Raw genomic sequence first — 27,829 nt, 5'->3', positions numbered from 1 at the left:
TATATACTTGAATATGAGATGGATCAATTCAGTAAAAGAAGCCACAGCCTTAAGTTTGCAAGATCTGAGTAGATGACAGTTGCTCCACAACTCTGGAATAGTCTCCCACCCAAAATTTGCCTGACCCCCTTCACTTGGAACTTTCAAGAGACTACTAAGAACATGGTTGTTCAGACAGGCCTTCACAGACTTTAGAACATCTTAATACAGCAGTGCTTTTCAACTATTACACTTTCAACAAAATGGAACCGACACTGAAAGACTGTAGTGGGATCAACACTTCCTCTAACACTTTGATCATACATGTAACTACAGCAGCAAGAATTTTATATGCCAAATACTGGAAAAAAGAGGAGACTCCAGCAACCCAGGAGTTAATAGAAAAAAAATTAAGCAGCAGAGATGGATGTTTTAACTGAAGTATTAAAAGACAAAGAAATTGTTGAGGCTGTAAAAAAAGTGGGAACCTTTGTATAATTGGATGAAAGATGAGAATGTGAATGGGTTAAAATTATGAGAAAGAGAATATAAGCTATAATTTTAGATTTTAAAAACCAAAAAATGGTAAGATAAATGTGAAGTAAGCTTAGTAAGAAAACATATTGACAAATGCAATAATGATATATACTGTTTTCTATCACATTTTGTATTTTTTATTTACTCCAATACCCTGATCCAAATCCCCTTCACTATAATCTTCCCTTACCTAATGGAAAATGTATTAAAAACAACCCCCACCAAAAAAACCCCACTTCCTGTAACATAAAACTCAGCTGGTGAGTGCCAATAGTATACTAACCACAAGAGGAGGAGTGAAACACAAGAGGATTTCTGCATTTTCTGGGAAACCCAAGTCTTGACAAGTACAGAAAATCAGGAAATGTAAACATATGCATCAAAACAAACAATTAACATCTAAATGTGAACTGAGCATGCTCAAGAATTTTGAAATGTTGACTGCCTGTTGCTGTACAGAGGAGGGGTGGAATGGAGTGTTTTGGATAAGTGGGGTTGGCTAGATAACAACTTTTATTTTGAAATACCATTGAACATACAAGCTTTACTAGCCTTAGTACGCCATGGAGAAGGGGGCTTGTGAGGGAGTTTATTTGATTTTAACCTGAGAGAAAGGTTGCTAATTATTGGGTGTAGATGACTACTGCCTCAAGGTATAACTTGAAATAAGGGAATACAACCCACTGGATTTGTTTCTTGTGGTCTTTCATGTGCATTTCTGAGAAATATGGGTTCTTCAGTTTTTCATGTCTGAAAGCAGGAAACCACAAAAATTGATGACAGACAACTTCTCCACTATTACTGAAGTGAGGTTGGTTGCTGTAGCTCAGAAAGAGGGGAGAACTTTGTTCCTTGCTGTGAAAGAAAGCTTGTTCTAATTGCTAATGGGATACCAACAGGTTTCAACGGTCCTCTTTTTCCTGCTGCTTGGTGAGTTTCATGTGATATATTTATTATCCATAAGAATGCAGAAGTGTTTTGCTGTGTGAGACCAAACTCAGTCTGCTCCAGGCCAATTAGCTGCCTTCAAGTGCTCACAAGTCAGGGTGTGAATATGTCACCTTTTCCTAGACATTTATCTTCTGTCTGATACACACAATCGCACTTCCTCTCTCTATTGGACATCCTATTTAACAGGTATGGCTGACAGCCACTGATGTACCTGTTTTCCTTAAGGTCTTTGCATTTATGGTTGGTGATGTCACCCAGTATTGACAGATCAAATCTTCATGTCTGTTGGCTGTCTGCACTGCATGTCCATTCTGAAACAATGTTTGTGCTGCCACTTTTCATGCTGAACATCAAGATCAAACATTGTTTTAATCTTTAAATTACTTGATTCTGTATCAAAGGTTGCTTTAACATTTACATTCTTACATTTTATAGAGGATTGCTCACAAAATATGGCAATGTTTCCATCCTTTAAAAGATCCACTAGAATGGATTCCCATTATGATGTAGTGGATAGAGTGCTGGTCTAGGACTCTGGAGAACAGAGTTTGAGTCCCCACTTAGCCATGGAAACTCAGTGGAGGGAGGCAGAACTGGTAAAACCATTCCTTAAATATCTCACCTTAAAAGCCTTGTTTCAGCTTCTGCTATCTTCAGTTGCTCTGGTAAAAAATATATATCAACATATACATACACATACATTTAGTAATCCTTGCTACTAATTGCAGCTATACATGGAAACATCTTATTTTATAAGTTTATTTTGCTGGATTGTGAAATAGATAAATAATTAAAACTTGTATATTGGAAACTGAAAACTAAAGAAACCAGATAGCAAACCAGATAGCAAGTTAAAAACATGAATGAAGACAATTTTTTTAAAAATGACACCAGCAAAATTAATGCGACAAAACAAGGTGTGGTGTTCCTCTATCTTGCTCCTCTTGTTTCTCCTACTCAAAAGACACTGTTTTTTCAGATACAACTTTCAGACTAAGCTCACAATATCTGTGAATACTGATGTGTGATTTTTGACCAGCAAAGGTTTGACAGTTTTGCATTTTGCACCGGAATGTTATTCATTCAAAACACACACTTTTGTGAATCTGACTTTTGGCTTCTGTTCTCCTAATTTATTATGGCTAGACTGACTAACCCTACCACCATTTTATGGTTTGCACACAGATCTCTATGCAGGAGAAAGGATGGTGTCCATTCAGAAGGGACCGCTTTATCGAGCAAAGGGCTACCACATCACTATCTGGTGTAACGTCAGTGGCTACCAGGGACCAGTGCAGCAGAATTTTGAGTGGTCCATGTATAAGCAATCTGCCCCAATGACAGGGCTGCAGATTATCAGCACGCGAGACCATTCATTTCCATATGCAGTCTATGCCTCGCGTGTCAAAGTCAGAGACATTTACATCGAAAGGATCCGAGGGGATTCCATCTTGCTCCATCTCACTGATCTCAAGGATGAGGATACTGGCGAGTATGAATGTTACACACCCTCCACAGATGACAGTTACCTTGGGAGCTACAATGCAAAGACAAGTCTCTTTGGTATGATAAAGAAGTAATCTCTTTAAACAATTTTCTGATCTTTTAGTATGACTGTCTCCAAGCTGGCACCTTTCAGGTTTATTGCACTATAGTATCCAGCACCTCAAACCAACATGGCAATGGCTACTAGGTCAACTAGATCTACTAAATTGGCTTCCTTTAGGGTGGCTCCCTCCAGTTGCGTTGGATGCAACAGTCACTATTCCTACCCAGGGGCATCAAACCTGCTTAGTTGGAAAGATGACACATCTGAATGAGCCTGATTTGGTAGATAAAGCTTGCATGGCTTTGTGCACCAAACTAAATGCAACCCATCTGTTTCTTATTATGGCCTGCCAAAATCCTGCCTGATTTTTGAAGTTTGAGACAGGCAGCAGAAGTGGGAAACTGCTACACAGGGTGCTGTATGTGGCATCCCAAACAAGTAGTAACAAGACCTAACCCCACCAAACTTCCAAAATGAGACAAGGCTGGGTACCCTTAATGTGATATAGAGGGAGATAATTCTCCATCCATAAAGTCAAACACCGTTCAAAAGCTTCTTTTCATTTGCTGGCACAGTAACTAGGAATGTGTTGGTCAGTATCCTATAGTTAGTCCCAGCTATAATAGACTCATTGACTAAAAGGGATTCACTCAGGCTTACAATTCAGACTTACCATTCAGACTTACCATTCAGCAATTGATTCTGTGGGTCTTCCTTTAGTTGTGACTAGCAATAGGATGTTAGCCATAATGGCTTTATCTTTTCCTATTATTTTAGCAATACCAGACACACTTTCTGTCACTGTGAAGACACAAGCCCTCCACAGAGACCAAGGGGAATCATTAGAACTCATCTGTGAGGTGTCAACAGCAACAGATCAACATACACATGTCTCTGTTGCTTGGTACCTTCTTCAAGACAAAGGGTCTGGAAAAGCCCAGAAGATCCTTTCTCTGTCCAGAGATTTTGTCTTGCTTCCAGGATCTTCCTATGCTCAAAGGTTTTCATCAGGAGATGTCAGGCTGGACAAAACTGGAGACAAAGAATATAAACTGTCCATTGTCAACCTACAGCCTGCAGACCAAGGGGAGATGTACTGTGAAGCAATGGAATGGATTCAAGATCCTGATGAAACTTGGAAAGACATTGCTTGGAAGCAGAGCAACAGAACGTCCTTGACCATCAGAAGCCTTGGTAAGATCTGAATTTTCCACCAGTCATATATGCCACGAGGGGTCAGCAACCACTTGAAAGTCTGTGGGGGAAACCATTGCACATAATTGTGGATAATTTGATTCTCTGGTTTATTTGACCTCTCCATACAGTTGTGAAGAGCTCAGCAAATTTCGAATGTGAGTTGATTTTATTTTATTTTACAGCTGAAGACCGGCTGGTTGTACATGACTGTAGTGTTAAAATGCACTTTTCTATATTTTAAAATTAAATGTAAAATTGTACTTTTTAACATTTAAATTCAATCTGACCTCTTCATTCAACAGGCTATTGTCTTCTAGGACTAACAGAAGATATTGCTTTCAGCCTGTGATGCCGGATACTGTGGACAAAGTGCTTGATCGCTGTCGTGCCACCACCTCCTCCCTTGACCCTTGTCCGGCCTGGCTGATCAAAGCAGCCAGGCCGATAACAACAGAATAGGCCACAGCAATAATAAATTGGTCTTTCCTTGAGGGCAGGGTCCCTCCTGCCCTCAAGGAGACACTCATTAGGCCCACAAGAAAGAAACCGAGTTTGGCGGTGGACGAAACTGGCAATTACAGGCCCGTCACCAATGTTTCTTTCATTAGTAAAGTGGTGGAGAGGGTGGTGGCTGACCAGCTTCAGGCTCTTTTGGATGAAACAGATGCCCTGGATCCGTTTCAGTTGGGCTTCAGGCCGCGCCACAGTACAGAAACGGCATTGGTCGTCCTGTATGATGACCTGTTGAGGGAGGCTGACAGGGGTAAAATATCTGTTGGTCCTCCTCGACATCTCGGCGGCCTTTGATACCGTCAACCATGGTATCCTCCTGGGGAGGCTCTCCAAGCTGGGAATTGGTGGCCTGGCACTTGCCTGGCTCCATTCCTTCTTGGGAGACTGACCCCAGAGAGTTCAGCTTGGGGAAAGTGTCTCAGCCCTGTGGAGTCTCAATTGTGGGGTTCCACAGGGGTTGATTATCTCCCCAATGCTGTTTAACATCTATATGAGGCCGCTGGGTGGGGTCATTAGGGGTTGTGGAGCATCATGTCATCAGTATGCGGGTGACACCCAGCTCTACATCTCCTTTTTACCAACTGCAGGTGATGCCGTTCTGTCCCTTCAGCGCTGCCTGGGGGCTGTACTGCAATGGATGCAGGAGAATGGGCTGAGGCTGAACCCAGACAAGATGGCGGTCCTGAGGGTGGGTACCCCCACTGTTGGTGGCTTGGGTGATTCCCTCTCATTTGGGGGGGGTGACCCTTGCCACAAAGAGTGGGGTTCACAGCCTGGGGATCCATCTGGACCCGGCGCTCACCATGGAGACACAGGTGGCGTCGGTGGTCCGCAATGCCTTTTTTCATCTTTGGCGGATAGCCCGGCTGTGACCCTATCTCGATGTGGGGGCACTCACCACCTTGGTTCATGTGCTCGTAATCTCGAGATTAGACCACTGTAACGCGCCCTACGTGGGGCTACCTTTGAGGCTGACGCAGAAACTCCAAGTGGTGCAGAATGCGGCGGCCAGACTCCTTAGCGGAGCGAGAAAACACCATCGCATTTTTCCTATTCTGGCCGCATTGCATTGGCTGCCCATTCAGTTCCACGTTGACTTCAAAGTTTTGATGCTTACGTTTAAAGCCCTAAATGGTTTAGGACCTCAATACTTGGCGGAACACTTACTCCCACCAGCTCTACCTGTGTCACATGCGCAAGCCAGGGGTTGAGGCTGAGGAGCCTGATGCCGAGGGAGGCCCGGAAGGAAAAAACAAGAAACCGGGCCTTCCTGGCGGTGGCTCCTCGCCTCTGGAACAACTTACCTCCGGATATTCACGCGGCTCACTCGCTGGGTAGTTTTACGAAACAACTGAAAACATGGATGTTTAGGCAGGCCTTCCCCCCCTCCCAGTTAATTCTTAATTTTTCTTCTTATCTGTTATAATCTATTTTGTTGTCTTGCCATCTTGGAGAAAAAAAATTCTTTTTTTCTTTCTAATTATGTTAATTATTTATATATATACTTGTTTTATATATTATGTTGTAAGCCGCCTAGAGTGTTCTCAATGAACAGATAGGTGGGGTATAAATGGAATGAATGAATGAATGAATGAATGAATGAATGAATGAATGAATGAATGAATGAATGAATAATTAAATAAATAAATAAATAAATAAAATATTTTGCTGCCTGAGGCAGAGCAGCATTTGACACCCGACTCCCCCACCTGTTTGAGTGAAGATGCCAAGTGTTCAAAGCCAGCGAGCATCTTTTGGCACATGAGGTAGAAGATCCTATGTGTGCCTTTGCCCCTTTTTGACAGTAAAACAAACAAAAAACTAAACAAAAACAGTACTGTAATGACAAAGTAAATAAATTGCAGTTGACTGCCCTTTCATGACACACAACATTTACTGCCTAAGGTAACTATCTCACTCTACCTAAAGTAAGGCCAGCCCTGTTAACTTTTCTCTAGAGCACGGGTCTCCAAACTATGGCCCACAGGCCACATCTGGCCCACCTTGCCTTTTTATCTGGCCCAGTGGGCGGGCAAGCGGCTGGGCGGCTGGGTGTATGCAGCCCTCGAAAGTCTGGAGTACATTTATTGTGGCCCTCAGTCTGAAAAGTTTGGAGACCCTTGCTCTAGTGCCATACCTTCAGTATTGCTGCCAAAGTGCTGTGATACACCCCTTTTTGTCTTGAAATGGATGAAATCAGAGCGTCTTTTTACATAACATTTCTCTTAAAGATCTAAATATGTTCCCCACCCATTCAATCAGTCCTAGTTTGTAAAATTATGATTCATAGAGTTCTGCTGTGGTGACTGGCATCATGATAATGTAGTGCCTTCCCACAAGGGAGCAGCAACCTAAATTAAATAGCTCAGTTTAGAAGCACTATGCACATAGTTTCAACAAGGGAAATCCTTTCCCGGCATCACTTCTGGATCAGAATGGCATGGTTTTAACGTTCCATATTGTTCACATAAGAGATTCAGCAAATATTTGTGAATGGCAAACATTTGTTCAGGATTTTTGCTCTGCATTATTGATGAACTAGCATTCAATGCCTTGGATAATTTATGTGCAGTAAGCAATTAGACTTAAAGTACCTATGATTAGCTACAGCTTCTGTCTCTTCAACTGCATATAGAGGAATCTCTGAAATTTCACTTGGAGAAAAGGCACTGTTATGTCCTTTCAAGATAGTGGACAGTCACATTATCAGTGAATAAGTGCTTCAGAAATATGTACTCTTCACTACATACCTTCCTCTTTTTATCTCTCTAGATGTGAAAATAGTTATGACTGATAAGCTTGAACAAAATAATTTCAACAGATTATGAGCAATCCACTTTATCACTAGCTGCTTTGGAAAGTTTAGATGGGCAACATTCATTCATCCACACACACTTAACTGCTTTCATTTAATAGAATCCATCCATTCATTATTGCATTTGCTTATCTATCCACACCATATATATAACAGTAAAAAGATGGGTTGCTAAATCATGATGAGACAATGAATGTATAGTGGAACACTTAACTAGACATTATGTGTATTCTGGATGACAGATGTGGTTTTCCTCCCACAAGGTGATTTTCTGAGACAAACATGCCTTAGCAATCATGTTTACCTTTCTATGACGAATCACAAAACACAGTAAATGCAAGGTACATAGGTGAACAAAATAATGTATTATGACAAACAGATGCCTTTGACATCTCATGGCACAGTGGTTAAACTGCAGTACTGCAGCCAAAACTCTGCTCATGACCCAGGTTCAATTGCAGGTACTGTAGCTGGCTTGAGATTCACTCAACCTTCCAACTTTCCAGGGTTGGAAAATTGAGTACCCAGCTCACTGGGAGGGGGAAGCAATGTGTAGCCTGCATAATTAAATTATAAACCACCCAGAGGGTGCTTTAAATGCTATGTGGCAGTATATAACCAGCATGCTTTTTGTTTATTGGGAAGTAACTGTGCAAAACAGCTGTCATCTAAATTTAACTGAAGTGGATATGCAGACTTCAAAATATATATTATATTAATCATATGTTTAAAAAAGAAAGCTTAATCTTGCCATTTTTTCTGGTTTAGAAAAAAAGCATGATTTTCCCATCTTGCATATGTAGGTGCCTTCGCAGGATCAGTATCCAATTTTTATTGGCTAGGTGCGTATTTCACTGCTCCTGAAAAAGGAAATGCACAGAATTTTTGCAGAGCACTCCAGCTTCCTCCATCCTCTTTTCTGTACTGGAAATGTTTCCCAGTGAAGACATTTGACTGCTCTGGGGCAAACATTTGTCAAGAATTGAGGAAAATGAGGGACTATGGTTTCTATTGCTCTTCTAGAAAATCAAGCCTTACAGTTCATGCCTAGAAAAAGCTGACTGAGAGAAAGGGGGAAATGCCCATTGGTAACTGGAAGGCAGCAAACACCTGCACCCTATCTCTGTTTGAATGGAAACTTCCAGGCCCTACTGAGCTCACTCTTTGATACTGAGTTAATTAGGAGAATGGTTCCAGCTGAAGTGAGGGAAGAGAGAAGAAGTAGCTCTCTTCTTTGTAAAAGTTTGGTGAAACTTGATTGGCAGATCTAGAAAAGTCTGGAAATCTATGTTTAAACTATAAAATGAGAAGACAAGTTACTTAGTTTAGCCTAGTTATTTCTCAGGGGAACCTATTTGCTGCTTTGCTCCTTATAAGCTCTGAGGCCATTCTGAAGCTATGCCAGGATATATGTATTAGCACAGGGTAGCTGGCTTTCCTATTTTCTTGCTCCATGTACTTTTTACCTGTTCTATAATTGTTGATGCTGTTTTGAAATTTTGTTCTTTTTAATTTTCACCATTTATAATACAATATACCGTAATTTCTTTCAGATGTTTGATTCTTCTGGATTAAAAGGGTTGGTAGTACTAAAACCAAGCGTGTCTCCCATCTGTCAGGAGTCTGTATATTTTGTGGGTATTTTTGGCATTTGTACCTTGCAAATTTTTGGCATTTGTACCTTGTACCTGGCATTTGTACCTTGGCATTTGTACCTTGGCGTAAGAGTCCAAGGGCTTAGCCTTGTAGACTTCTAGTAACTTTCTGGAAGCACTCTTTAGTCAGGATGGACTAAGGTGTTGGAAGGGTATCGGGCAGGAAGATTTTTCTCGGCCATCAGCACATTTGACTCTCTTTGATTTTGCCCACACCAGGATAATCAGGGTAGTGTGGCTCAGTAGTTAGTGTGGGGCTCTCTAACCCAGGTAACCTTGACAACCTTACCAGAAGAAACTAAGCTGAAGGACAAAATTGAACTTGTGATGTCAAGCTGTATATTCATTTGTATTTCCACAGATAAAAGTTTTTTTGTTAATATCTCTGTTACTGAGCGCTTTCTTCTGGAGGGAGATGTCTTGGAAATAAATTGTACTGTGGAAGCCCAGCAAACTCAACACAGGTGGTTCCAGGTGGATTGGTACAATCGTGGTGGAACGATGGTAACCCTGGATCCATACGGGTCCTTGTCCTTTCAAAAGGAGTATGAGGAAAGGTTCAGGATTGGAAATCTCCAGGTAAAGAAGCAAAGCAATGGCAAGTACATCCTCAAGATGAGGCAGATGGAAGTGAAGGACCACGGGAGATATAGCTGTGTGATTTCTGAAATGGAGACGACGCCTACGGGGTCATTCACCATTACAAAAGAAGTTTCTTCATTAGCCATCAATATAAATGTGAAGCCTAGAGGTCAGTCATGCCAAATGCTTTTCCTTCAAACATAATATGTGTTGGGAGGGGCCAAGATAACCCAGATAGAGAATCACTCATGATCTGATCCCTTCTTATCAAATGCTACAATAAAAAAATAGCAATAAGATAGGGTAAATTAAAGTATTTTATAACATATGACAAAAAGACAGCAAAAATATTTGCTTGAGATGGTCATGTTTTGCAATCAACCTTCCCCATCCCCTCCAAAAATACCTCTGTGAGGACCACTCTGTCTAATATAGATAGATCATCCTTAGAAGGTGAAATCGGAGAGTTTCAGAGGCATGATAGCAGCCTCTGCTCAACTGTCAATGACCAATCACACAACAAAGCAAACTAATCTATATGTTTCAGAAGGTGTGAAAGACTTCTCCTCTGATGACCAGACATTTTCAGCACTCAAGGAATCCCCTCTTTTCCAGATGTGCTATTTGTAAGACATTATTCAATCTAAAGAGAAATAAATTATGCCAATAAGGTACATTATAGTTTATGATGGTGGAAAAGAACAAGAAGAACCAAGGCACTGGGATACAAGGGATACAATAAGTTAGACCCAGGGGGGAAAATGCATCAGACAACAGGGGGTGCAGCAGGTCAAGCCCACTCTTCCTTATCCACAAGGTGCCTGCACATATAGAAAGAAAATTTGGTCTACCAGGTATAAGCTAAGTGGTGCAAGATTTGGAGGGACTTATTTTAAAAGCTGGCTTTTATATTTTACTTCATCTTGCTGTATTGCAGACAAGCAGGGGGACTCTGGTCTGAAATACAAAAGGAAAAACTGCCCCAAATTGGTCTGTCCCAAATTCCCAGCTCTGGCTCTTTCACATTGTTAGCTGACTGTGTTTCACACACTCTCAACTCTCCTATACCATGTGCAGAAAGAAGCAGGAAACATTGAAAATTGTTTGAGAGAGACATCACTTCCTCATGGTGCAGATGCATTTCCATCTATTGCCTGTGGACAAATCTGCCAACTGTTTGAAATCATCTAAAGTCTCCCTCTTTCAAAACTGGTTTCAGCTCCCTGAAAAGCTACTGGCTTTCTCCAGCCTGGATGCTTACAAAGAAGGAATAGCTTGATGCCATGACATCACCACCACTCCAGGCAATTACTTTTTGGAGGGGGGTCATTGGTCATCTTCCCTAGCTTGTAGTACAGGATTCCATTCCAGTGCCTTCATAATTTTTACATTTTTCTCCCTATGCTTCTTTGTTCAATAATTTCTGCCCTATTATTGTGTTGCCTTTCTAAAAGGTCCTCATTTATGGATTTTTAAAAGGGGGAGAAGTCTAGTAAACTACTACTGAATATAGACAGGAATGTCTGTTATTCAGAATAGATGAAGTTTATTTATAGGAGTAAAAAGAAGCTGAGATCTCATTATGTCCAATCTTCTGAAGCTATATTAGGGCTGCTAACTCTCCTGGTGTGACTATGAACTCTTCCTTCTCTTTTCTGAACCTATTTAGTGATTCTCATAGAACATTTCCCTACAACTTTTGGACTTTGAAAAGAGTGCCCATGACAGTTCACAACAATGGTGTATCAATATTAGAAAAGAGTATTCAAAGTCAAAAGAAAATGAAGAAACTGTTAACTAGATAAAACGAAGGCACATGAAATTCTGCTGGATCTCCTTTGCAATAGGGCAACAAAGAAGTCTTTCTTTGCAACATAAGGCTAAGATTTCTGTGGCGATCACCTCTGAAGCCCCTATCCCCTCAGGTCTTCACGAGGTTCTCACCCTTCTTATTTCTTCGCTGCCACCAGGTATTGCTGTCTCAATACCATTCACTCAAGGAGACATGTGTACTTTTGAAACTTAACTCAGTTATTAAATCAGGGAAGTTAACATCTGATTAATATTAAATCACAGGTTGCTAATCACTTGTATTAGAATCAATTCTACTTTAACTTTAGAACTCTATTAACTCTCTGTTCCATTCAGCGTTCTCACAGACCTCTAACTCACTCTTAGTTCACTTTTAAGTTTCACACTGTCTCCCACTCACAGAATCTCTCTGATTCCATATACCAGCCTTTATATCCAGCCCCCGCCCCCCTTGGCTCCACCTTCCGTCCACTCATTGGCTCTTTTTTAACTGTTCCACTGTGACGGACAGGAGAGGGCAGGGCTGTTCGCTACAATCTCCTTCGCAAATATTCTACAGTGCTGTGTAACCATATCTGTGCCAGAAATAAAGTGTTATATTACAGGAGTCTATAGATTTCTTAGCCACAGTGATCTGTAGAAGTCAAAGAATTTGGTGATCACAGAGTTAACAAAGCTCAAAGGTTAGGAACTCTAATGTCTCTAGATCAGAGGTCCCCAACCCCCGGGCTGCGGCTTGATACTGGTCCGTGGCCTGATCCAGACTGGGCTGTGGGGAGAGACCTCCTCACCACCCCTGCACAGCCCATTTATGTTTGCGCGCGTGCAAGTACTGCACCACCCTGTGCACAAGTGTGTGTGCTCCTTTGTGCATGCACATGAGTGCAGGGGCGTGCCCCACCTCCCCCAGCCGGTCCATGAGGCTAAAACGGTTGGGGACCACTGCTCTAGATGACACTCTTAGAACTAAATAGTGACAGAAGCCAAACCTATTCTGTCTTCTTTTCTTTTAATCACTATCATTGTAGAACTACAGAGCTTTGATTTAGATTAACCTCTCAAAATGTTTCACTGTCTTTTCTTCACAGAAAGCAGCTTGCAATTGTTTGTCTCAGTCAATAAAGAAGAAATCATGGAAGGAGATGCTTTGGTTCTTCACTGTAATGGAAGTGTAACTGAAAATTCACTCTCTGTGAAGTGGTGGCTTATCCAGAAGGCTGGAGAAAGTCCAGTGCACATAGCCAGCATGGATCAAGATGGACAATTAAAGATAGGTGCATCCTATGTAGAACGCAATGCTCGTGGTGAGGTCAGAGCCGAGAAGATGGAGCCTTCCATATTTACCTTGACTATTTATCACACTTCATCCAGCAATGATACAGGGCTCTATCGTTGTGAAGTGACAGAAAGGTCCAAGGGCAGAAGCTGGAAATACACTCAAGAAATCTCAGCAAAAGTTGTACCACTAGGTAAGCTGTCCCTGTTGGGGATTTTTGGTTATTTCCTTTTAGTTAGCAAAGTGAGAAATGAGGAGAGATCAACCTAGTTTCATCACACACATCCTTTTGATTTCCCCACAAAAACTAGCATTTTGCTGGTATAAAATCACTCTAGAAACATTTGAAGTAGAAAAAGGTTTATTTACTTACAGTTCATCAGTACTTACAATCAGAAGAATAAAAGGAAAAATGAGGTGTTGGAATCTTTGCCATGTGGTAGAGACTGAATGGTTCTTGTTTCAAACTAAAACATTTTGGAAATGCAGTAGGGCCTGGTAGTGATGGGAATAAACCATTGGTTTTGTGGTTCATCCCAGTTTGTTTACTGCTGCAAGAGGTGTTCAGCAGTTCAGCATTCTGTCCCTGCCAGCGGGCATGCACTCAGAGGCAGTGCCTGGAGGAGGTGGGGCAAAGAAGCTGAGATGCTGCCCCTGAGTGGGCGCCCACCAGCGGGGCGCTGAACTGCTGAACCCCTATTACACTGGTAAATGAATCAGGATGAACCATCAATTTGGTGACTCCAATTGGTGACTCCAATTTGGATATTGTTGTGGATCCACTTTAGTTCTAAGTTTGCACAGTACAGGAACTATCCAAGGTCCTGATATCTATACCCAAAATAGGTTCAGTGTCTTGCCTTATTTCAGTAAAATACAGACTAAAAGCGAGAGAAAACTCACAGCAGTTCCCAGTTTGAATCATGGCCCATGACTGTGCAGATTAAATGTAGCTCATATGGAAAGCATGTGCTAGGCACATAGTTAGAAGATCCCAGATTCAATTCATGACATGTTCCACTTAAAAGGGTCAGTAGACGATGCAGAAAACCTCTGCCTGAGACCTTGAGAAGCTGCCATCACTCCAGTTGTTGGGTCAGATAAACCAACAGCTTGACCTACCATCAGGAAGTTTCCTAGCACTGTGACATATTTAAGTTTGTGTTCCTTCTGTCTAACCTGCCATAAGGCTGCCCTCAAGATATTGGCATGCTCATTCAAGGCATTGTGCGACCAACCAGCTCTAGTCACAATGAAGACAATGTGTAGCAAATTGTACAAAGTATTCCTGGTATATCATTCTGGCATCCTTGAATGAGCTGTATTTGAGCTATTTCTGGATGAGCCCAAGGCAATACTTTTGTGTTTTTGGATTTGGCTGGCTCAGAAACAATCCAAGTCAGGAAGCATCTATGTACACAAAGAAGGGAATGATATGATGGAAGAGTACTATGATTTTCTGACATCTGCCCCTACTTCTGCTATGGGGCTTCAGTTTCTAGATAATCCATTGCTAAAGAAAGCTCTACTATAAAGGTAAACTGTAAGATTAGATCTTTTAATGAGAACTGTGTTGTGATAAACTAATGTGGGGTTCATGAGAGTTAATGAGATGGTTTTTACCAGAACTGCTTTTTAAATAGTGGCCAGAATCCTATTGACATTCATGTAAATTTCAGAGAATGTGCCACAATTAATTGCAGTTAATAAATCATGAACAGGGGAAGTTCTCAGTTGCAGAATTGTGTGTTCCCCAACCTTGGGCCTCCAGATGTTCTTGGACTACAACTCCCAGAAGCCTTCACCACCATCTCTGCTGGCCAGGATTTCTGGGAGTTGAAATCCATGAACATCTGGAGGCCCAAGGTTGGGGACCACTGGTGTATATGATTGCTGACTCCTGGCAAAGCATAGCTGAGAAATAAAGGTGAGGCAGACCCAGGGAGCTCACAGTCAGAGAGGGCTAACAGGAGTTTGACAGCAGCGAGATTGGAAGGAAAGGTAGGAAGAAAGGCAGGGCTACTGGAGGAAGGAATAAAAGAGATGGGGAGACCAAGGATACAAAGGCAGAGGGGTGAGTGATTTTTTAAAAGATTAACACCTGGTGTAACCCCTAGGAATTCCTCATCCAGAAGCACCATGTGCTCAGCTTAAGAGGCAGGGCCATGTGCTCATCTTAACTGGAAAGGGGGTATCCTGATTAATGCTAAGAGCTGTAAGTAGGAGCTATGAGTTCTGGGAGGGGCTTTTGATTGTTTACTCCTAACAGAACACAGCTGAGGAATAAAGCTGAGGCAGACTCGGGGAGCTTGTGACCAGAGCTAGTGAACAGGGAGAGCTAACAGGAGTGTGATGGGAGTTCTCGGTCCACATACTGCTGAAGCCTACCTTGTAGGATTTTGAGCATAACCTTGCTAGCGTGTGAGATGAGTGCAATTGTACGGTATTTGGAGCATTCTTTGGCACTGCCCTTCTTTGGGATTGGGATGTAGACTGATCTTTTCCAGTCCTCTGGCCACTGCTGAGTTTTCCAAACTTGCTGGCATATTGAGTGTAGTACCTTAGCAATGCAAACATTACTGAACACCAATAGCATAATTCATTATGCATTAGTTTGTTATTTCATTCATTAATTGCAAAGGTTTCCAAAGTAACTTATTTTTCTGTTACAACAAAGTAAAATTAAAATCAATAGTTATGTTAGCAAGAAGAGGTAGGCCCTTCGTTGCAAACCCCATGTCCAGCAACTATCAGTCATGGTCCCGTTTGTTGTGCAGGGAGAAACACTGAATAAGTGCTGTATGGTACCCCTTTGTGCAGAGAAAGATATTCAGTCAGCACTTGGAAAACTACCTCCTGTGGCCATGAGTTGAGTTATCTGCTGGCTTTGTCCCCTGCCTACCATCCTGTCTGGGAGAATCAGAAGAAAGTGTGGGGACTTAGCACCCAGAAAAGCCAAATCACAAAGTGCCAGTGGAAGATCAATTTAGATATATCTTTAGTACATTTTTAGAAGAGGTGCTCCTCCAAATGGCCGCTTTTTTCATAGTACATTATTTTCTCACCTATATATCTAGTGTTTAATGTGCTTTGTGGTCCGATTGGTTATTAGAGCATAAAAATGGACTTGACCTGCCAGCCTACTGCTAAGGTTTGTATTACTAAGAAAATCCTAAGCAGGAAAAAGGGTAATGGTAGAGTCAGTTTAACCACCAATCTTGAGCCAGCTTAATTCGCACTTCTCTTTTCCAGTCAAGTGGAAGAATGAAACTGACAGACCATAGTCTTCAGGATTACTTCTTCAGGCCATAGTTCAGCTGCTCTTCCACTCCCTCTCCTTTCTATGAATTTGTTTCCTTAAAATATACTTTGTATTTATTCAAAATACATCTAATTATTTAGGATAATAGTGGTGCCTTTCTTTAAAAAAGTAAAGCGAGCAAGATTTTCTGAACTTAGAAAATTGACAGCCACTTATGAAGCAAAAGATACAGTCTCTATGATATGGAATGTAATATATCAATAATTTTATCTTGATCAACAGGGTTGAATCTGACAGCTGTTCTGAGCAGCAGAATTCCAAATGTAAAATTCGATGAAGATTTTGAACTGTTCTGCAAGGTGTCTGCTAATGACAACATCAACAAACTACAAACATCCATCACCTGGTGGTTCAAGCCCACCTCAGGCCTGGGTAACTATCAGCAATTTGTGAAAATCACTGCAAGAGGCACCATTGAATGGGGAATGGCCCATCTGCACTTCCAGAAGAAAACCAAGATCACTAAATCTTCCTCAACATCCCACCTCTTCATCCACAGTGCCACATGGAGAGATGCAGGGATGTACAAATGTGAAATAGAAATCTGGAGAAGCTCAGCGCCAGGCAGAGATTCAGCAACAGTGGAAGCAGCTGCAGTGATACCTTCTAATGCCGTCGAGATAAATGTCAGCAAACCAAGTAGGTACACGGCATGGCACTTAAACTGTTATTTTTAAGGAAGAAATCATTGCATTACTCATTGCTTTCAGATGGCCAGCTGACAGTTATTGCTAGTCCAGTCACATTCATTGCATTGTATATTGTTAAGGTGTTGTGTTGTGTTTTATGAAGTAAGCTAGAAAAATACAGGAAATACTCCCTCTCTAATGGCCAATCTTTATACTGCATCTTGAAAATACAAAAATTCAAAATGGGGGGGGACCCAAACTCCAATACATCCCTTGTCATTTTTAAAAACGGCGGGGGGTGGATTATGAAAATGCCTCCAAATTTTTCTTTAAATTCTTTTTTTCTCTGATTACTTGAAAGTAATTAGAACTGTTACTCATTACATCAAAAAGTACCTTTGTAACTTCTGGCTGCATTGTAACCTAGTTGTACCTTGTTGCCCCTCCATTAACTGGGGGGGGGCTTACAGATGGCTTGTTACTATTTACTTCCAAGGTCTGACAAATCTTTGTCTTAGTCAACACTACCAAGATTCCCTCTAAGATGCATGCATGTGCATGCGCCCCTCCGCCCCTCTCCATGCAAGGCTCCCCTTCCTTTGAGCACTCACAGCAATCATTTTCAGCCCCTTTGCTTCTGGTCATGATGGAATCCCACAGGGGTGGCATGCGCAGGGGCAGATCCCTGCCCAGCAGTGCTGAAAATTAGAGGGAATGTTGAAGACTACATAACCAGGGAGTATCTTGTGGGGGCCCCAGTCTCTCCTGCCACATTTCTTCATTGTCCATGTGCAGAATACCTGTCCTTCAGTTCTGGTTTGTCCAACACAACGTTTGCACTAGTATAATACCTCAGAGAGAATAGACTAATACTAGTTTTTAGTACTGAGGTTCCTTTATACCCTTAATTTATTTTACATTTTGTTAATTTTGGATTCACATTCCCCTTGGGGGCCTAAGATCCCAGAGGTGTTCTTGAAGTGCTTTTCTATTTTCAGAGGAAAACATCCCCTCGTAGATAGGTACAAGAAGTGTCTTTTCTGCATTGGAGAAGAATGTAATGCATCTGTAATAAATTGTTGGGTTCCTTTCCAACCAGACTTGGCAAAACTGGAGAGTTTGTTTTAAAATTGTATATTCTTGGGAAGGTCATCTGTGTGTTCATATCATTCACCTTTTCTCTCTGATTGGGCATGTGCAGTTGACTGTTACCGTCACCCACATTTTGAACTGAAGGACAGCAGTTTGAACATACTCTAGAGGAAGGGGTGGTGGATCTACCACCAAAACTCAGTCTATAATCTTCTGAACTGTGGCTCTGCATGGGGCCAGCCATATATGTGTGAATCACACATGACAGCTCAGAGAGTAAACAGCACAAGTGTGTAATCTCTTTTATCTCCAGAAAATTTTTCGTTCATGCAAGATGGGGTTCACCTTACAAATCATAATAGGATGCTGAGACCTCTTTGGTTCTTGCAACTTCATTCTTCACAAAATCAGGAACCACTACTTTCAATTGAATAGAAAATGCTACGTAGTCTACAAGAACAGGAAAGGAAAGAAGGATCTTCCCATAAACATATGTACAAACGCACGCGTGCATGAATACACAAGTGTACAAGGGAAAGAGGGGAGTAGATTGAGGAGCTACGAATGTGTGGAAAAATACCCCCAGAAGATAGAGTAGGAATGACAAAAGATTGCCTCCTCTTAGTCTCCTTACACTGCTTTGAAGCTGAGGAACTTTGGAACTCCAGCCGGAACAATGGGAGGTAATTCTAGGGCAAGAATCAGAAGAGAGAACAGACTAACAGAGGTTCTAGGCTAGACGCCAAGAATTCAGGAAAGCAATATAGGCTGGCAGGATTCTCTGGCTAAATCCTGGATTCCGGAGGGAGGGGGCACAAAAAGTTATTTCAGCTCAGAAAGTGAAGTTAGCACAAATGACCTGACAGGGATCAGCAGGAGGCCTTCAGCAGTAGCAGCAGCAACACGGTTTATGTAGAAATGGAAACATGGAAACAGTAAGCATGTTCACCCTGGAGCCTGTAATGCCACGTGGCATCATGGGTCTTTTAATCTGGTTTTGGGCCAGGCTGACTTGAGTGATCATGTGTCCCCTTGTTCGTCATGTGTCCACTTAATGTGCCCCCACATATGAATCTTGCCCACCTGGCTAATATCAGGTGGTCCAGAGTCACAGGACAGGAAGGAGAAGATGGCCAGACTCTTTATGAAAATGTGGACCATTCTAGGTTATTCTAGAACTCCAGAAAACCCTTGCAATACAAAAATGAAAGAAGGTGATCTAATTTATTTGGCCTCTCTGGAGGAGGGCTGTCCTATGAGATGACTCTTTGGCTGATATATGCATGTATTCTACATTATTTTGATAGGGATTGTTTAGAGTTATTTTCCTCTTATTTCCTCTTGTGGGTTTGGCTCACTTTAGACCAGAGGCTATTTCTTCACAGCCACTGTTTTTAATCTACAGTGGGGTCTCTACTTAAGAACTTAATCCATATTGGAAGTGGTTCTCAAGTTGAAATGTTCTTATGTTGAATCTGCATTTCCCATAGGAATGCATTGAGAACCATTTAATCCGTATCTGCTCTTTTCCGTCCATAGAAACTACAGTGGAACCTCTACTTAAGAACTTAATCCGTTTTGGAATGGTGTTCTTAAGTTGAAACGTTCTTAAGTTGAAGCAAAATTTCCCATAGGAATGGAGTGAAAACCAATTAATCCGTTCTGGCTGTTTTTTTGTTATGTAGCGGTGCGTTCGTACATTGAAGCATTAGTTCCCATAGGAACTAATGCAAAGCTGGTTAATATGTACTCTACCACTAGGGGGAGAATTTTTTTTAACCTAAGATGACCTAAGGTTAAAAAAAGAGCAGGAAAGGGTTTTTTTTCCTGTTCTTATCTTGGATTTCTGTTCTTAAGTAGAAGCAAAATTTAGCAAATGGAGCTGTTCTTAAGTTGGATTGTTCTTAAGTAGGGACGTTCTTAAGTAGAGACCCCACTGTATACTTGTCCTTGACCTGACAAGTTTACCTCCGAAAGTGGTCTGTGGTGTGCACATAAATGCCTCGGTGAAAATGAGACTGCATGGGTGTTGTACAAACCTGGCCAATTTGGTAACAATACAGAAATGTCAAAGATGAGGCAAAACTCCGGGTTGATAACTGGAGGACATAACACTTGAAAATTTCCTGCCAAAATGTTTCTTAAAAATTATTTTAAAAATCGTGCCTCAAAGTAATTAGAAACTACTGTTCATTATACATCAGAAAAACTAACATTGCACCTATTGGTTATGTTAATTTTGAAATGCAATCTAGTTTGACACCCTAATTGTCAACCAGTTGCAAGCAACTATGCTATCTCTAAGTGTATACTTCCAAGCTTTGAAGGACCCTAAACTCAGCAAGGTAGTGGTGTTTTTGGGAGAGAGGGCCTTTTCTGGGGTGTCACCCTATCTATGGAATGCTTTTCCAAAAAAAAAAAACCTTTCCTTGCATCAGTCCCATGGTCCTCTTTCTGTGAGGTGAAGACTTTTTCCTCCCTGGAATTTTAATAACTGATTCAAGTATCTTCAGTATTTCACTTTTTGGTTATTTTACCTTGGCCTTCTACAACATGTTGTTCCAAAAGGACATAAACAAACCACCTTCTTTGAAAAACACGTGTTTCTACCTACCAAGGATGAGCAATAACCAAATCTGATAGCAAGAAACTGAGAGCTACTCACAATAGATCTGACCAATTCTCTGGAAAAGAAAAATATTCCAAATATTTTTTAAATGACTCATACCGGGAGGTTTGCACCAACTGTGGATAGACAATGGCTTTTGCAGAGATGCACATTGGCTGTCTGTGCATATAATTTGAAGCAGCTGCTGGCTTCTTCTTTTGCATACTTCAGTTGCTACCACAGAGAGACAAGACTGCCCTGTCAGCAGTCTGGTTGAAAGCAAGAGAGGAAATGTGGAGATTGTGTTCAGTTAATTAAATTGAAGTGGGTTTTGATTTCTCCTTTCATGTCATCCCTCTTTAGCAAGGCCACTGTGGGTGACAGAAAACTTAAAAGCAATAACTTGGATTTCTTTAGAGAGATTAGTGTTGGGAAGACTGTCACAACTTTTGTAATGGACTTTTTCGGATGGAAATCAAGTATACTGCTCTGACATCTAATGAGGATCCTGGCAGGAAAAATGAGCAAAATCTCCTCAAATAGATATCATTACAGCAATTTCTCTGCAGTCTTTCTCTGTGCTTCCAGAACACTTGATAGTAAAAGAAGGGGGACATCTAGGTCATGTTTTGGTACAGTAATGCCTCGCTTGACGACGTTAATTCATTCCAGTGAAATCGCTGTAGACCGAAAATGTCGTCAGATGAAATAAAAAAAACCCCATTGAAACACATTGAAAACCGTTCAATACGTTCCAATGGGCTGAATACTTGCTCGTCCAGCAAAGATCCTCCATACAGCGGCCATTTTCGCTGCCTGTAAAGCGAGGAATCTGTCCTAGAAAACAGCAGGGGGGGCATTTTCTTCAGCCGGCAGCCATTTTGAAACCCACAATCAGCTGTTTGCTGATCGTCGTAAAGCAAAAATCGGTTCCCAAAGCAGGGAACTGATCATCGCAAAGCGGAAAAACCCCATTTAAACCATCGTTTTGCGATTGCAAAAACCTAATCGTACAGTGATTTCCTCATTAAGCGAAGCAATCGTTAAGCGAGGCATGACTGTACTTCCGTGAGAGACGCTGGAAGTGGCCACAGTCCTTTTCATAACCATCAGTGCCCTGTACTACATAATAACTCTTCTTCTCTGGAGTTCACCAATGTAGCAACCCGGAAAAGCCAGAAACCTGTTGTACCTACTTGATGTAAAAGTTAGACATCAAATGCCATTTTCTTTCTATGTGCTCTTTGATTACTTTTGGATAGGCAATAATGTCTCCTAAACAGTTTAGTAGGAATTGTGGGCATAAATGAAAGTCAGGATATGTGAAGAAGGAGAAGAAGGCACATTAGCACATGGGAAAAGGTCAGAGAAAGACAGAAGAGGATATGTGGCCATCCTCATACAATCTGTGATGTTTTATCCTTCTGTATTATTATCCAAGAATTGATAGTTTTGCATTTGTACTGATGATATAGGGCAGGTATGGAGATACACCAGACTGTGGTCCAAATGCCAGTTTCCTGTGCCTGGACTAGAAGAGTCATCCCACATCTACACCTCTTCTTTCCACATCTTACTAACCTGATTAACACCAAGACTCGAACCAAAATGAATCAACAAACTTGGGCATAGGATTTAGGGTTATTTTTCGGACAACAGGTGGCTTATCCTTCTTCCTCTTCTGATGCAGCAGCTAATTGCAGGTCAACTAGCTTTCCCAGTAACTAGCAGATTCTGGAGATGATAAAAAGTTTCTTTCTTGCATCACAACTGTCAGAATGTCCTGGTGAATTTTCAGACTTGTAATCTCAAAAAGTAACTTTATCTCTGGTAGACTAAATATGAAAAGCCTGCTAAAGACCTATTCCCTTTTGGTGCCTACCGCTGGAGGCAGATTTCAGTCCTGCCTGTTGGAAAATGTGAACAAATTAGGCCATCTTAGAAAGAAGGGAGCAAGGAACATAAAAAATGAATGTATCACTTCTTTGCATATAAACAATGTTAGGGCTGTAATCATAATCACACATGTTTACTTGAAATTAAAATACTCAATGTGACAGGATATGAATTTGAATAAATAGGCTTTTCAATTGTGGTTAGAAATTATTCTGTTTGTCATATAGGCCTTTTCTCTATGCTTACTCACACTTTCTTAAAGATGGGGAACCTTGCACTCTCTCCCCAAAGTCTTGAAGATGCCCAAAGAACTGCATCTGTAACTCTGCGCTTGTAATTTTGAACATGTCTTATCCTGTAATGTAGTTCCTGACAGGTCTTGGCCAGAGTCTGGAAATACTACCAATAGCACTAAGGTATTCATGTAACTAGACATGGGCATGAACTGGCACAGTTTGGTAGTTTGTGCCAGTTCGGCGGTTGGCTGAACAGATGTTCTGTGGTTCAGCACCCTGCCCCCTCCAGCAGGTGCCCACTCAGAGGCAACACCCAGAGCAGGGCATGGAAGCCAGGGTAGTGCATGGGTGGGGAGTTGAACCACTGTTGAGATTTTGATCTGAAAATGTATTAAATATAAAGGTTGTATAGTAGAAAGTAAAATGGCTGCTATTACCTGCGTCATGTACTAAGTGGATTCAAGTGGGTACCAAGGTTTAAGACTTGATGTTGTACAGCTGGAGAAAATGATGTAACCTTATGTTAATTGTGAAATGCAGTAATGTATTTTGTGATTGGTCCCAAGAATGTATAAAAGACATGCTGAATCTGGTCTTTGCTGCTGAGCAAAGAGAGTGTGCTCCAATGGTGGGTGACTTGATACTGGCCTCCTTGTCATGGTTGGATCACCACCTAATTAAATGCAGCCTCTCAGTGGCACTTCCCTTTCGCAGGGAGCTTGGACCCTTTAAGATGGTCTGCCCCCACAGGTTACTGGATCCTGATGGATTCCAAGATATCATGCGGGGGATTCTGGCTGACTTGGTTGGCACTCCTGTCAATGCTCTGGTGGATGACTGGTATACCACCACCACCAAGGCAGTCAACACGATCACACCTAAACGCCCTCTCCGCCGCTGAGCCCTAACAGCTCCCTGCTTTAACCAGCAGCTGAGAGCCATGGAGCATAATCGGAGAAGGTTAGAGTGTATTTGGAGAAGGACCCTGACAGAAATTAATCTAAAAGCTGCCAGGATCGCATCTAACCTTTACCTAGCTAAGGTAAAGTTTGCTAGAAGAGCATTCTTCGCTGACTGGAGAAGCAAAGCTCACAACCAGCAGGTGGAACTTTTCCGTATAATACGCAATCTATCCGGAGTTAGCCAAAGTGAAAGGCCTCCCTCTAGTATTTCCTGTGACTAATCTGTGGCATTTTAAAAATCTAAAGTGGAGGCCATCTGCCGGGACCTTGATCCCTTTTTACAAACAGTAGATCGAGCTGAGATGTCCAGTGCATCGTCTTGTCTGGTGAAGTTAACTTGCTTTCAACCTGTGACATCCAATGAGGTGGACAGGATGCTTGCGTGCTGTTGTGCCACCACCTCCTCTTTACATCCTTGTCCAGCCTGGCCCATCAAAGCAGCCAAGCCAGTAACAGAATGAGCCACTGCAGTAATTAATGGGTATCTCCAGGAGGGCATGGTTTTCCCTGCCCTCAAGGAGATACTCATTAGACCCATTCAAAAGAAATCTAATTTGGCAATGGACGAAATTGGGAATTATATGCCCATCGCCAATGTTTCTTTCTTGAGTAAAGTGGGTGAAAGGGTGGTGGCCGATGAGCTCCAGGAACTCCTGGAGGAAACAATGTCCTTGATCCGTTCCAGTTGGACTTGATGGAGGCTGACAGGGGCAATATGTCCTTGTTGGTCCTCCTCAGTATCTTAGTGGCCTTTGATACCGTCCCTGCATGGATTCACCCTTCCAGTACCCCTCCTGCACAAATATGTTGACATTTTACTAACTAAACTAAGGTGGAAACAGTCTATATGAGTAGAGATGGGAATATTTGTATACAAATATCTCCACGCAGCTAGAATTAACACGGCCCCAGTGGCTGGACCGTCTACTCGCACATCCGCCAGTGGTGGCAGCTCTGCTCATCCTTCCAATCGCTCCCGAGCGCCGTTCTCTTCTTGGTTGGCTAGCCACTCCTGGCAGAGGGAGGGAGGACAAGTCTCCCTGCAAGACTGAGGAGTGACTAGCCGAGCGGTGCTCCGGAGTGATCAGAAGGAAGAGAGGGGCTGCCACCGCCAGACATGTGAGTGGACAGTTTGGCCCCAGGGGCCATATCCTCATTACCTACAGCTGTGCAGGGATATTTGTACAGTGGTGCCCTGCTTGACGATTACCTCATTAGACGAGGAAATCGCTTTACGATGAGTATTTTGCAATTGCTATAGCGATCGCAAAATGATGTTTTAATAGGGAAAAATCATTTGACAATGATCGGTTCCCTGCTTTGGGGAACCGATTTTTCGCTTAACAATGAACAAAACAGGTGATCGTTGGGTCTTCGAAATGGCCACCCACTGTGCAAAATGGCTCCCCGCTGTGTTTTAGGACAGATTCCTCACTATACAGACACCGGAAAATGGCCGCCCTATGGAGGATCTTCGCTGGACGCTGAGGTATTTCGCCCATTGGAACGCATTGAACCAGTTTTCAATACTTTTCAATGGGTTTTTTTTTACTTTCACTTGACAACGATTTTGGTCTACAGCGATTTTGCTGGAACGGATTATCCTCGTCAAGTGAGGCACCACTGTATTCATATACGAATACAAATATCCCCATCTCTATATATTGCTCTCTAGGATAATAGTAGCTCCTATCTTGTCTGGCTCTCCTTTTTTAAAAATTTACTTTAAATGGTTTAAGAATTACTGAACATTACCTGAACAAGCTGACATAACAAGAAACTAAAATGGTGTCACTAGATGTTTTAATGATTAAAATAATGAATAGTTATTTTATTTTTAATAGTTAAAATAATGAATAGTTTCCCAGCTTGATGAAAAATTCAACAAGCTGGGAAACAAGTTTTCAACTATCCTGTTTCCCTGAAAATAAGCCGTATCCCCAAAATAAGCCCTAGTTAAGTGAAACCCCGCCCTCCACCATTGTGCAGCATTATGCAACAACCAGAAGTTGACATGACTATAAAATATAACATCATCTGAAAATAAGTCCTAATGCATTTTGGAGCAAAAATTAATATAAGACCCTGTCTTATTTTCGGGAAACACAGTAGTTATTTCAACCTTTTTTTTTTTGACTGAGGCATGCAGGCCATGGGAGGAAATGCTCTCCATCCTGATTCAGGATGATACATCAGTCTTTATCTACGGCAGAAATACAATCCATATTTATCCTTGTGGAATAAATGTGGAAGCAGTCCAAGTAAACAGGAGAAGGCAGAAAACAAATCTAAAAAAAGTGGTTGAAACCTGTTGCTTAGTATAACAAATTGCACTAGAGAAGGCCCACAGAATCTGTGGAGATTTGGTTAGTCAAGACCTCCATAAATCCCATTTATTCCAACGGGCCTACTCTACAGTGGTACCTCGGTTTACAAATTTAATCCGTTCTCCAGGGCATTTCATAATGTGAAAAATTCACAAACTGAAACACAGTTTTCCATAGGAATGCATGCAAGGATGCAGCACTATAAACCTCCCAGGCACAATGCAAACTTGCTTCATATTGCGGGGGGGAAATTGTAAACTGAGGCATTATTTTCAGTGGATTTTTGCTCGTAAACTGAAAATTATGTTAACCAAGGCATTCGTAAACCAAGGTACCACTGTAGCTGCAACTTACTACATTAAAATAAATCACTAGAGTAGGCCCATTGGAATCAATGGAATTTATGATGTGTTGATTTGAGAAATTCCCACAGATTCAATGGGCCTACTCTAGTGCAATTTACTGCACTAAGCCATGGGATTTCAGAGACATTATATGTTTGAAGACCAATTGAAAACATACCGTGCAAGCTTTCAAATTTCATGAGAAAGCAAGGTGTGGAACTGATGCATTTTCCAGCATATTTGCAACAGCAGTCTATAATATATTTAAGATGGAGATTCAGGAATAAAAGAGAAATAGATACTGTATTCTCTCTTTAAAAATAGTATAAATAGCAGTAATTTAAGTCTGTCTGTAGCACAAACTCCCAGGTCTTTTTTAATACTTTTTTTCCCAATGTTATCCCAGCTCCACTTGACTAGAATTACATTGGCACTATCCATGCATGTGAACATAAGGTAAAAAGCAGGGTGTCTGCAGGAGGCACGTAGATTCTATGCGTGATTTAGAACCTGATAATGAAGGGTTCTGGATTACATGGGGAGCCTGCATGATGAACAGTACGCAGCAGAATAATAAGGGCATTGCAACAGTTCCTGCATTAAATATTCAGTTACTACCAAATTGTACAGCTTTGCAATTCTGACATATTCCTTGAAAACAGAAATCTGTTTACCAAACGTTTCCTATTTCTACTTGTCTTTTTAATTCTCTAGTGCCTCCTTAAAAACAATCTTTCAATGAACATAGGCAGCCTGTGACTGGAATGCAGGGGGTGCTCTCAAATTGGGGAGGAGGGAGAGGGGGGTTCCCACTCTCACTGAACTCATGAGCTGCCCCTAATTGTGGCACCAGCAATACTCACTTACTGATCTCTTTATTTCTTCATGTAGAAAGCAAGCTGGAAGTCCGCACAGATGCAAAGCTTTTGGAAATCTCTAACAAGGAAGATGCAACTATTGATTGCAAAATCTCAGCGCTGACAAAAGGGAATTCTCAGCTGAGTGTCACTTGGTATTTTCTGCCATTGTCCGCTGTGAATTCAGCTCCACTGATTATTTTAAAGACCAATTATAGTAATATATTGGAATATGGAGAAGCATTCAGTCTTCCGAATCAGAAATCAAGATTTCACAGTGCGAAGGTCTCCAGTCATCTCTACCGACTGCTTATTTTGTCTCCAGATTATGATATCCAGGGCCAATATTACTGTGTGGTTGACGAATGGATGTGGTCAATGGATGGCAGCTGGTACAAACTTGGAAAAACAGAATCTGGAAAAACCATGCTCTATTTCAAGCCTTCAGGTAACCAGTTTATTTATGTTATTTATGTGGCTGGATAGTCAAATCTTGGGAAAGCTACTTTTTTTTGGACTAGAAAAAAAGAGAATCTTTCCCCCTCCCCCTAGAATCTCTGTATTCTGAGAGCTGTAATCCAGCTCAATTAATAGGTGACTCTTGAGCATAAAACTGTCCAGAATTGAAGACTCTTCCAAATGGGCTTCCATGGCCAAGCAAAGTTTTGAACTAGGGATGTGCACTAGCAT

General features: G+C 41.6%; 1 protein-coding gene across 1 annotated transcript in view; it reads left to right on the top strand.

Annotated features, from left to right (window-relative positions):
• The first annotated feature begins 1,308 nt into the window (after positions 1–1,308).
• The window catches only part of LOC110088448 (immunoglobulin superfamily member 2), a 34,360-nt gene continuing 7,839 nt past the window's right edge, over positions 1,309–27,829 (top strand). The window contains exons 1-7 of the mRNA XM_020810747.3: positions 1,309–1,446; positions 2,653–3,030; positions 3,794–4,210; positions 9,558–9,947; positions 12,679–13,059; positions 16,411–16,827; positions 27,174–27,587. Of these exons, the coding sequence (XP_020666406.3) occupies positions 1,401–1,446; positions 2,653–3,030; positions 3,794–4,210; positions 9,558–9,947; positions 12,679–13,059; positions 16,411–16,827; positions 27,174–27,587 (2,443 nt within the window). The 5' untranslated portion in view covers positions 1,309–1,400. The remainder of the gene's footprint in view (positions 1,447–2,652; positions 3,031–3,793; positions 4,211–9,557; positions 9,948–12,678; positions 13,060–16,410; positions 16,828–27,173; positions 27,588–27,829) is intronic.

Source organism: Pogona vitticeps, chromosome 3 (assembly GCF_051106095.1).
Source record: "Pogona vitticeps strain Pit_001003342236 chromosome 3, PviZW2.1, whole genome shotgun sequence".
Classification (NCBI taxonomy): domain Eukaryota; kingdom Metazoa; phylum Chordata; class Lepidosauria; order Squamata; family Agamidae; genus Pogona; species Pogona vitticeps.
Note: the sequence above shows the minus strand (reverse complement) of the source record. Positions and strands in the feature narration are given on the sequence as shown.